A 12,248-nucleotide genomic window follows, 5' to 3' on the forward strand; every position below is an offset into this window, starting at 1 on the left:
GCCTAATCCTAAACCCACCCCTCCTGCTAAATTCAAACTTGCTCCTGTGAGAAGTCGGGGCGGGTCGCTAGTACTGTATATAATATAAAAATTTAAAAATAAATGGCAGTCTTTTACGTACATGTGTAACAGCTAAAATCACAGGATTCCTAAGAAGATAGGGAATGTTACAAATATGTTGCATTATAGCCAAACCTCCAAATTAGTTCAAATGACAAAAATAGTAGGTGATGACCAGCTATATTAAGCAGAGCCAACTGGTAAAGCTCAATGCTTGTAAAGAAAAATAACAATAGACTGTTGTGTCTGGAGTAGATTAGCGGCTACTACCAGGTAGTGTGCACTCCAGGTAGTGTGCAACTAAACCGTGGCAGTCAGACTGAGTGGAGTACAAAGGCCGGCACGTTCGTCTGCAGTGCAGGTCACATGGGTTGTTTTCTAGCTGCTGCTTGGTTCATGGGACTGAATGACAGCACTGCTGAATCGGGGGCGCACCTCAGTGCTGGACAAGAGGGCCAGCGTGTACAGCCGTGGTACATGCGGCATGGGTGGTGGTCTAGTCGCTGCTTGGATCACTGCGTCTACAAGTAATTTTCTATGGGTAGATAAATTTGCCGTTTTGTTAAGCAGCCACCTTTAACGTGGTATGAAGTGTGGTTAGTAAACCGTTCACTGTACTAGAGCCACATACGTACTAGAGCCACATACGCACATAAAAGTGAGGTCATTAAAACCACGCCAGCTTTGACACCTTAGAAAAATAAAAAATGCAATGTATCTAGTTATGGTTTGAGAAGGTGCTTTGCTACGAAACAGCTGTTGGGTCACCCATTTGTAAATAGTACCCAACTTGAAATAACAGGCCACTAGCGGTCACGGCCATTGAATTTGCCACGCTCTTGGCCAATCAGCAGTGACCTGTCATTTCAGGTTAGGCACTTTAAACTGAACAGCGCATGTACGGTGGGCTCCGGTTTTCTGTTTGTTATTTTTAGAAGACCATTGGATGCCTACATAGAATGAAGAGGCGGCCATCCATGTATTTAGTAGGTATGTAATTAATGTATTTGGGATGTGCAAGCTTTTATTTTTTTTTTATAAAATACTACCACATGCAGTGTGTGTACTGTGTTTATTTTAATATTTTGTTTTCAGGCAGATTACAGGTGCCAGTGAGAATATTGCTGAACTGTTGATAACATGAAGGGCACCCATACCGGATTTTATTTCAATTTACCCTTGTAGAATTTGTTTGTGATAAAATGCGTTGGGTGAAAAGGGTGATATTTACTGGGCGCACTACCACAACAACACGCACATCCAATAAGAGCTCTCCCCCTGGTTAGGGTTACCATGGACTTGTTGTTAGCATTTGTTGAAACTGGTGGTCGGTTACAATCTCACAAGAATTAAATTTTATGCAGTTAAGCTGTTTCAATAAGTTAATTAAACTACCATTATACTACACAATGAATGGCCTAGGGTCTTGTTTTTATGGGTGCATTTGGTGGAAGGGTTCTCCCTTAGGATCTTGGTAGTTTAGTAATGACTTACCTGGTATGGCTGGTCAGGCGGCTCCAGTAGTATCCTCCATGTCCGGTGGTGACGTCATGATGCCTTCCAGTGGATCCTGTGGTTATTCCGGCAGTTAGTATTGCTGGCCTCTAACTCATACCCCCCTAGTGCCTAACCCTAACCTTCCCCTCCCACAGGCTAACCCTAACCATCCCAGTAGTGCCTTACACTAACCCTCCCCCTAGTGCTTAACTCTAACCTTTCCCTCCCACAATCTTACCCTCCCCCTAGTACCTAACACTAACCTTCCCCTCCCACAGCCTAACCCTAACCCTCCCCCTAGTGCCTTACCCAAACCCTCTCCTATAACTTAACTCTAACCATCCTCTCCCACAGCCTAACCCTCCCCCTAGTGCCCAATCCTAAAATTCCCTTCTCATACTCTAACCCTCCCCCTAGTGCCCACTCCTAACATTCCCTTCCCACAGCCTAACCCTAGCCTTCCTCTCCCACAACCTAACCCTAACCCTCCCTCTAGTGCCTAACTCTAACCTTTCCCTCCCACAACCTAACCCTCCCCTTAGTGCCTAACCCGAACTTCCCCTCCAATAGCCTAGCCCTAACCCTCCTTTCCCACATCCTAATCCTCCCCCAGTGCCTAATCCCAAACTTCTCCTCCCACAGCCTAACCCTAACATTGCCCTCCAACAGCCTAACCCTCCCCTTAGTGCCCAACCCTAACATTCCCTTCCGACAGGCTAACCCTAACCCTCCCCCTAGTGCCTGACCCTAATCTTCCCACCCACATCCTAACCCTAGCTCTCCCGCAATGCCTAACCTTAACATTCCCCTCCCACAGCCTAGTCATTCTGCATATGCCGACATGTTCAATGTTAACATTTCAACAATGTTGACATAATAGCTGTAAACATTGTGGTGTTGACATTAAGAATTTCGACATTTTAAAAGCCGACATTATGGCTACAACCCTGTGAAATAATAGTAACTCAGGAGAAACATAAAAGCACATACTTCATGGAGACCATTGACCTCATGATAGAAGTGAGAACCAGATGTGAAGGGCACAAATAAAAGACCATGCAGATAAGCTTTATTTCAAGAAACTCTGATGTACTCCTCATATAAACTTACTTTAAGATCTATAAACAGATCAAAAATGACTACACTATAAGGGCCCTTTTTGGTGCTTGCGTGATATGTATATTATCCCCGAGGCCGGTGTGGCAGGGACCTGTCCAGGAGCAGCAGCATTTCTTCACGATAAAAAGAAGTTTCAATTGTATTTGAAGCTTACAACATTTCCCATTTAACTAATAGTGCAGGAAAAATAAGGTATTGGGTATATGTGTGTGTGTTTGCTTAATACTTTTAATAACAAATATAGTAAATTTAGATACTACCAGCCTGAGTTAGGTCATACTACCTATTAAACTTAAAGAAAAGCAGGTATAAGACTTGGGAGAAAGAAGTTAAATAAAACAAGATAAATATGGTATATATATTACCATTTATTAAATAACAAAAGTATTAACAAATAAAAATACATATAAAACCGTAAATGATATATTCCTTGTCTGGGTGTAGTAAATCTGATACCTAATTACAGAAGCAGTATAATACAGAAAAGGAGCTCCTATAGATGGATATCTACAGAGAGCATTTCTTCTTTATTTGTGCACACTCCCCACCCTGCTTGAGTAAGATATTTACTTCCACACAGCTGGCTTGTGGGTCACTGTTTTGCACGTTGCCACGTCTGTGCAGTAGGGATGTAGTCAGCATCCCGGCGTGCGGGATGCCAATGGTCTAAATACTGGCATCAGAATCCTGACCACCGGCATCCTGAAGGTTAGTATTGGGGTTAGGGAAGGGTTAGCGTTAGGGGTTAGGCACTAGGGTGAGGGTTAGGTTAAGGGTGCGGGGAGGGAGAATTAGGGTTAGGAGAGGGGTAGAGGTTAGCGTTAGGAGTACTTACCTACGGGTGTCAGGATTCTGACTGTCCGGGTGTTGCTGTCGGTATTCTGCCGCTGGGATCCCATAGCCCATACCTACCCATGCAGTATGGGGATGTACAAAAGGTGAGTCTGTTTTGTATATTTTTAAACCTTGATGAAAGAATCTAAATAAAACATAAGCTTTTATACCAACATTTCAGAATTTAACGTCATCCTCATTCCTTCAATGACCATATCACTTACTAATACTGCAAACATTTTAAGAGACCCCACTGAACAATTATAAAACTTTTTAAAGGTCTGCATGTATGTGCAGTGCAATTTTATATACAGAAAGCGCCACCTGCCATCTGCAATCAGTACTGCATGCTCAACACAGATTACTACACTGTGATACCCAACTGCAAGAATGCTTTTCCCTACATGCCACTCTAGAAGCAATTAAGCAGCTCATTTCTTGCACATAGTAATTTAGACGGACGGTAATGCCAACGCAGCTACGAAATTGTACATATCGGTTGTGTGAAGATATGCAAATAGGGATTTGTATTGAGAGACGCACACCTGCGGTTTCCCAAATTCAGGCAACTGTGCACAAAGGCCCTGATTCAGAGCCACTCGTAAGCAGTTGCTCGTTCGTTATGAGCGATGTTCGCTCATCTGCGCATGCGTACGGATTTTAATACGCATGCGCGAACCAGTCAGTGCGGCCGAAAATCGTTTGTTCGCTAAATAGCGAATGCCTGCTATTTTGAGTGACAAGATGAGGCGTATGTGGGTGGTAACAGGGGAAGGTGCTTGAAAACGGGGAGTGGAGATCCGATCGCAGGCGTGCTTAAAGGTCAAAACGGGCGTTTTATGGGTGTGCATAATTAATACTGGAGCGTCATTAACCACGTCACTTGGTTGTTTTAAAGTCAGAACTGCTCGCAATATAGCGGTAGGAAAAACCAGCCACAAGAATAGCGAGCAGTTCATACGCTGTTCGATGTACTCGATTAATCTAATAAATAGCGGACATGAAGTATGATGCGAGCGGCCAGGGGGCTTTTTTGTTTTTAAATTACGACCGCATGTTTTGTTCGCTCGTTCAGACATAGAGGCGTCAACAGACCGCAAAGAGCGAACGGTTCATTTGAATAGCCACCCCCTTTTTCTGAACGAGCGACCGCAAATAGCGTCCGGCTCTGAATCAGGCCCAAAGACCCAACATCGGGCTCAGATCAGTTGATAATCAGCTTTCTGAATAACCCTGCGGTCGTGCAGAATGGCGGCGGGAACTGTGACGCCGGAGACATTTTTACTGCATACAGGATCGCAGTCACAGGCTGAGACCAGCCCTGAAAATGGTCGCGACATACCTGCGTTTGAGTCGCCACCCCCCACCCCTCCTTGTTGCCGTCCCCACAAATGATCCCTGGACCCTGCCTGTCAATCACTTTGGGAATACATCCTCACATTGGTAATAAAACTGGAAGCATGCACAGTGCAACTCAGATGCATGCACAGAACGCCGATACTGCCGGCTCTAATGTATTTGCTCCCTGAAGGGGGACCCCCTCCAGATGTGGTGTGTATAGGGATCATTGTGTAGTATTGTGTGTCCTGTGTATAGTGATCTGTGTGTATCAGGTGTGCAATATTGGTGTGTGCTGTGTGTATCAGGTGTGCGATATTGGTGTGTGCTGTGTGTATCAGGTGTGTGATATTGGTGTGTGCTGTGTGTATCAGGTGTGCGATATTGGTGTGTGCTGTGTGTATCAGGTGTGTGATATTGGTGTGTGCTGTGTGTATCAGGTGTGCGATATTGGTGTGTGCTGTGTGTATCAGGTGTGTGATATTGGTGTGTGCTGTGTGTATCAAGAGTGTGCTATTGGTGTGTGCTGTGTGTATCAGGTATGTGATATTGGTGTGTGCTTTGTGTAGTGATCAGTGTGTATCAGGTGTGTGTCCTGTGCATAGGGATCAGTGTGTATCAGGTGTGTGATATCAGTGTGTGTCCTGTGCATAGGGATCAGTGTGTATCAGGTGTGTGTCCTGTGCATAGGGATCAGTGTGTATCAGGTGTGTGATATCAGTGTGTGTCCTGTGTATAGGGATCAGTGTGTATCAGGTGTGTGTCCTGTGCATAGGGATCAGTGTGTATCAGGTGTGTGTCCTGTGCATAGGGATCAGTGTGTATCAGGTGTGTGATAGTGTGTCCTGTGTGTAGGGTTCAGTGTGTATCAGGTGTGTGATAGTGTGTCATGTTTATAGGATCAGTGTGTATAAGGTGTGTGATAGTGTGTCCTGTGTGTAGGGATCAGTGTGTATCAGGTGTGTGATAGTGTGTCCTGTGTGTAGGGATCAGTGTGTATCAGGTGTGTGATAGTGTGTCCTGTGTGTAGGGATCAGTGTGTATCAGGTGTGTGATAGTGTGTCCTGTGTGTAGGGATCAGTGTGTATCAGGTGTGTGATAGTGTGTCCTGTGTGTAGGGATCAGTGTGTATCAGGTGTGTGATAGTGTGTCCTGTGTGTAGGGATCAGTGTGTATCAGGTGTGTGTCCTGTGTATAGGGATCAGTGTGTATCAGGTGTGTGTCCTGTGTATAGGGATCAGTGTGTATCAGGTGTGTGATAGTGTGTCCTGTGTGTAGGGATCAGTGTGTATCAGGTGTGTGTCCTGTGTGTAGGGATCAGTGTGTATCAGGTGTGTGATAGTGTGCCCTGTGTGTAGGGATCAGTGTGTATCAGGTGTGTGGCTGTGTTCATTGATGTCAGTGGTCAGTGAGTCATAGAACCACTCAGCCAATCAGAGTGGCAGGGGGTGTGGCATGCGACACATCTGCATGAATGGCAGTTTAATGCTGGGAAGCCTCCATTGTCGCCGCCTGCCAGACTAAGGTGAACTCCCTCTCCCTTCCTATAGGGGCATCATCACAGACAGCTGCACTGTATCCTATCCCCAGTGTAATAAGGATGCAGGTAGCACTGCGGGTTATTGGGAAAGCATCAAATTGTGCAGAGCGGGTCATAGAATGGATAAAGGGGTCAGCCCCTAAGGATCAGTAAACTTGCAGGAAAAGTCATTAGTAGGCAGGATAAACTGTGACCGCCGTCTAGGTGAGAACTTTGTACTGGATTTGACTTTTTGAAATTTAAATTAACGAATATTAAAGTCTGTAGCAGAGAACATTACTGAAAACGTAGAGAAAGGGCTCAGAAGACCATCCCCTGTTATTATTCTATGTTTTTATATTAATGGAGGCAACAAAGAAAATAAGCATTGGAATAAAAATACAATTTGTGCCATCAATGAATAATTTAATCTGTAATAAATTTGGACACATACAATAGGCCCAAATGTACAACAGTGGCGGGATTACGGAGATTTAGCTGATAGATTAAACACGGCAATTTGTTTGGTTGGGGTGGTAACTGTGCGACTGTTGTCGTTTCTGTTTACCAAAAATGAAGTTATCTTCAGGTTTGTCCTGCGCACATTTTCTTCTTGCAAATGCTTTTTTGTTCTTTCTTAGAGCCCCGCTCATTTGCTATCACAATGTGCAGTAACAGCATTAGCAGACATACGAGGCCGGGAAGCTGCACTGCCCATTGACTGTTCTTGTAAGTTGTACGACAAAGGAACAGAGGAAGCGAATGATCGCGGCCTGCGGACGGTATAAAACGTTAGCGGCAGTCTCGCTGCACATACCAGATATTATAGCGCATACCATAGCCAGTAACACAGTGACTAGAGATTTAAAAACACTCCCAATAAAATGAGATTAGGCTGTCAACGAAATCTGGAAAAAAAAAACTAGGTTAACGACTATGAAAAATTTAGATTTTTAAAATAACCAATTCAATGTATCTATCATTCTAACAGCTATTGCACTAATTGGTAGTTATGAATAATAATAATAATAATAATAATAATAATAATAATAATAATAATAATAATAATAATGATAATATTTAATAATGTATAAATATTTTTTATAGTCAAATAAACAATGAAACTGGGGTTAGCCAACCCCAGAAACACTGACAAAAAATAACATAGGATTGGAAGTCTTTGTATATTGGGATGGGTTTGGGATCCTGGAGGATAAAATTCAGATGCCGGCATCTTGACAGGGTTAGGGTACTGACACCTGTCGGGAGGTATCCTAACCCTCCCCCTCTCCCTACCCCGTAACCCTCCCTCCCCAGTGTTTGAACATAACCTCCCCCTAGTGCCTAAACCTAACCTCCCCCTCCCCGCACCCTAAAAGTAACCCTACCCCCTTAGTGCCTAACCCTAACCCTCCCCCTCTTCCTACCCTTAACCTTCCCTTCCCAGTGCCTGAACCTAGCCTGCCTCCCTAGATCCTAAACCTAACCTCCCCCTCCCCGCACCCTAAACCTAACCCTACCCCTTAGTGCCTAACTCTAACTCTCCCCCTAGTGCCTAACTCTAACTCTCCCCCTAGTGCCTAACCCTAACTCTCCCCCTAGTGCCTAACCCTAACTCTCCCCCTCTTCCTACCCTTAACCTTCCCTTCCCAGTGCCTGAACCTAGCCTGCCTCCCTAGAGCCTAAACCTAACCTCCCCCTCCCCGCACCCTAAACCTAACCCTACCCCTTAGTGCCTAACCCTAACTCTCCCCCTAGTGCCTAACCCCTAACTTCTGGATGCCACAATTCTTATGACGATAACCTTATATTTCTTTATTTTGCTCTAGTGCCTTCTGATGAGCTACAGGTAGCCTCCTGGAATTGGAGCTGACAATGGTAACATCACAAGAGTCCTCATGTTTGATTACAGATGTGATTTTATGTCACTGGTCAGAAGATATTATCCTTTGTGTAGTAGGGAATTGGGACTTATCAAATATGTTATTACTTGCTCACTGTTTCTATACACTTTCCTAGATAGTCTTTCCAATGACTTAAGGCCTGATTCAGCAAGGAACGCAGTTGCTAATACGCACGCCATTGGCTGATTGTTGCGTACTGCGCACGTGTATGCGTCGTAATGTGCGTGTGTGACCTAACCACTGCGATTGGGACTCTGGGCCTGATTCAAAGCCGCTCGTAAGCGGCTGCTCGTACTCTCCGAGCGATGTTCGCACAACTGCGCATGCGTACGGGTTTTAGTACGCATGCGTGAACCAGTCAGTGCAGCCGAAAATCGTGTGCTCGCAAAATAGCGAATGCCTGCTAATTTGAGTGACAGAATGAGGCGTTTGTGGGTGGTAACAGGGGAAGGTGCTTGAAAACGGGGAGTGGAGATCCAAACGCAGGCGTGCCTAAAGGTCAAAACGGGCGTTTTATGGGTGTGCATAATTAACAAAGCAGCATCATCGACCATGTCAGTTGGGTGTCTGTTAGCCAGAACTGCTCGCATGATTGCGGTAGGAAAATGCTACGACAAGAATAGCGAGCAGTTCAGACGCCGTTCGATGTACTCGATTAATCAAATAAATAGCGGAGATGACGTATGATGCGAGCGGCATGGGGGCGTTTTTTTCAAAAAAACGTCCGCATGTTTTTGTTCGCTCGTTCAGACATAGAGGCGTCAACAGACCACAAAGAGCTAACGGTCAATTTAAATAGCCAGCCCTTTTTTCTAAACAAGCGAGCGCAAATAGCATCCGGCTCTGAATCAGACCCTGTGATCGCAGTGACTACGCAGACCCATCACAGAGTGATTGACAGGAAGTGTCGTTTGTGGGTGGTAACAGGGGGGTGGTCGGCTGAACGCAGACGTGTCAGTGCGTCCGCATGCCGTTGCAGGGGCGTGCATAAATTAGCCACTGCGACGGCATACGCAGCTTCAGCTCCCATAGCGTGCGTTCATGTTAGCAACTTCTGAGTAAGGTCTGACCTCTGACCTTGTGCAAGTGTTCGTGAGGGGTCGATGGTACGCGATGTGTCCGATGGTTTCGCTATTCTGCTAAGCATTACGGATGCGTGTTAGGTAAAGTGGACGTTCTTGTGTAGTGCTGAGACGGCATTGCCATCGTAATGGATTAGCATACTATCGCAGTGAGACTGCGTGCGTAATCGCTGTTGCATACGCATCTGTGTTCCACTTAGACACTATTCACATTTATCTTTTAAACTAGGCATGTGCAGGCTCGGATTAGTTCGGATTTTCCAGCCAAATTTGGATTTTTCCCGCCAAAAAATCGGGTTTCAGAAAGAGACAAAAGGTCATCTTTCATGGACAAACATCATCATTCCTGCACAAAAGTCCATGAAAAATGATGTTTGTCCATGAAAGACGAGGTTTTTGCCTCTTTCTGAGACCCGATTTTTGGCGGGAAAAATCTGAACTTGGCGTGAAAATCTGAACTAATCCGAGCCTGCACATCCCTACTTTAAACCATGTCTACTCCTGTCCTATCCACCACTGCAATAACATCCCTCCTGCCTACTCTCCCGGAACATCCGGAGGACTCACGAAATTTGGGGAGCCCCCACAGACACCTGAGTGAGCAGGTTACCCTTCTGCTTTCCAGTAACTTCCTACTATACCAAAACTGTTTTATACAGTATACCTGTTATATACTGTATAGCCCATAACCACCAGGTTTATAGCTATATAAAGCATTTTACTCACAGTGCATATATACATCTTCAACTATACATAAACACATGTAAAAATTTAAACTAACAATGGTAAAAAATAAATATATATCTATGTGTATATACAGACACATCCATATAAAATCTATATATAAATCATTTGTCCAGGGTAGATGGGTGGGGGCGTCGTACCGTTGATCCTGTAATTGTGACTATGCTCCCTTGACATAATGCTGCGAATCACAAACCTATGTTATGGGGGCAGGCTCATGATGGAGCTATCCATAGTGATTTGCCTCATCACGCCCCCCCCCATGCCCTGCCCACTTCACGACAGTAGTGGGAAGCATAACTAGAGGTATTAAAAAAAACTGCTTTGTTTTACTGAGCATGTGCAGTTTTACAGCGTAGAATTCATAGTACTATGCAAGATGCACTTGCATTAACAGCACACACTAAGCGTGGCATGTCCCTGGATGTCCGCCATATTTGAGAAGACCTCATCTCTACGTATGCATGTTCACAGTAAATAAATAAAACACACACATCTCTCCATAGTGATCACTCATAACTGGGGCTCGTTAAAGATAATGTGAGGTTACAAACTACGTAAGGTTTCCCATTGAGTTGGTGCCAGCACCAGGCTATGACAGGCGTGCAGACACATGCGGTATGAATGAGCTACAGTGCATCAGTAAAGTCGATCAGAAAATGTATGAGTAAAATTTATTGATGAAGTTTTATGTAGGGTACACACTATGCGATATATCGTTCGTACAGCCGATGAACGATATATCGTTAAGTGCATTGGCTCGTGTGTACACATGATATAAACTCCACATTGCCAGATGAATGTCCTCCTCCTCCCAGTGTAACGTAAAACCAATAAACCATAACAATATTGAAATAACGACACTGAGACTTGCGTAAGGTGAGAGAGGAAAAGTCAGCTTTATTTATCTAGTTAAACTATTATTCATTCAATCTAATTAAACTAAAAGAGAATGAATCACTAAATAATCTAAGAAGAAGGAAAGACAAAGTATGGTGGCACCGAAAGAACGGCCCCACAATGCAAGATCCACCAACTGCCACTCCATACACCACCCCTTCAAAATGGGAGGTGACCAGCCAGCCCACTACCACGCCCAAGGTACCCACCTTCCACCGCAATGACACAACATAAGGCCCACCTGGACCGATGGTGGCGCTGACCCCAGTAGGGAAGAATCAGCCTAAGCCATGTACAGTATTGGTGGGGAGAGCACCTTAAGCTCCATAGAGAGACTGCTACCGTTCTTTCCACCCACAAATAAAGCTGACGACAAGCAATTAATCAAAACAGGGAGGGAGGGCGGGGGAACAAACCGACCAGGAAGGTACCCATAAAAATTGCTGCTACAGCACACTCTAAAATAGCCCTAAAATCCCACCCCCTCGCATTCCTCCTATAGGCTAACCCAACTCACCCCATCCCATAACACAACCTCTTGCTTGAGTGCAATTCGAAAGCTTACGTGCACTAATTCCCACCAGCCGCACCTTACCCTATCACTCACCCCGAGGTCATGCTGTTAGGTCTTTTGTTAATACTTACCCCCACGTTACTGGTAACATCACATTATTGAGGTCTGTGTCATGTATGGATACCATACTGTGGGCCTGATAAAGGGACGGAAGCAATGGCAATATTTACGCAGATCGTGCGATTGTTTGCCATTGCGCAGGTGTGTAAGTCGCACTGCGCACGTGCAGCGATTGTGTTGAAATTACGTTCCCGCAGAGGATTCACTCGCAAAGTGAGTGAGTTAGTCAGCATTTGGGGGTGGTAACGGGGGAGTGGCTAGGCAAACGCAGGCGTGTCTGACAGTTCAAACACCGTTTCATGGGCGTGTATAAATTAGCTATCTCCTTCGCAGCATGAGAGCTATCTGCGTGTCAGGGGAGCTGCGATGTTTGCGGTGGTCAGACCTGACTTACAGGCTGCGTGGCTGCCCGATGTACGTCGATGTTAACGATGTTTACGCTGCTGCACGTCATCGGTCAGATATGAGAAGGCAGCAGTTGGCGTCCTTATGTTTGTAGATGTAGAATTACACAGATAGCTACAGAGAGAGAAAGGATTAATATCCTTAGTAGTAATTGTAATTTTTGCTACATTGAGAAAATGAACATGTGTCTAATGGATCATTAGTAGAAGTAT

At 44.9% G+C, this 12,248-nt stretch overlaps 1 protein-coding gene across 1 annotated transcript in view; it reads left to right on the forward strand.

Annotated features, from left to right (window-relative positions):
- The first annotated feature begins 3,590 nt into the window (after window positions 1–3,590).
- Window positions 3,591–12,248, forward strand: part of LOC148481237 (uncharacterized) — a 61,923-nt gene continuing 53,265 nt past the window's right edge. Inside the window, exons 1-2 of the mRNA XM_088453797.1 lie at window positions 3,591–3,614; window positions 7,009–7,149. Coding sequence (XP_088309923.1) covers window positions 3,591–3,614; window positions 7,009–7,149 — 165 coding nt within the window. The remainder of the gene's footprint in view (window positions 3,615–7,008; window positions 7,150–12,248) is intronic.

This window comes from Taudactylus pleione, unplaced genomic scaffold (genome assembly GCF_031769625.1).
Source record: "Taudactylus pleione unplaced genomic scaffold, aTauple2 ptg000587l, whole genome shotgun sequence".
Taxonomy (NCBI): Eukaryota; Metazoa; Chordata; class Amphibia; order Anura; family Myobatrachidae; genus Taudactylus; species Taudactylus pleione.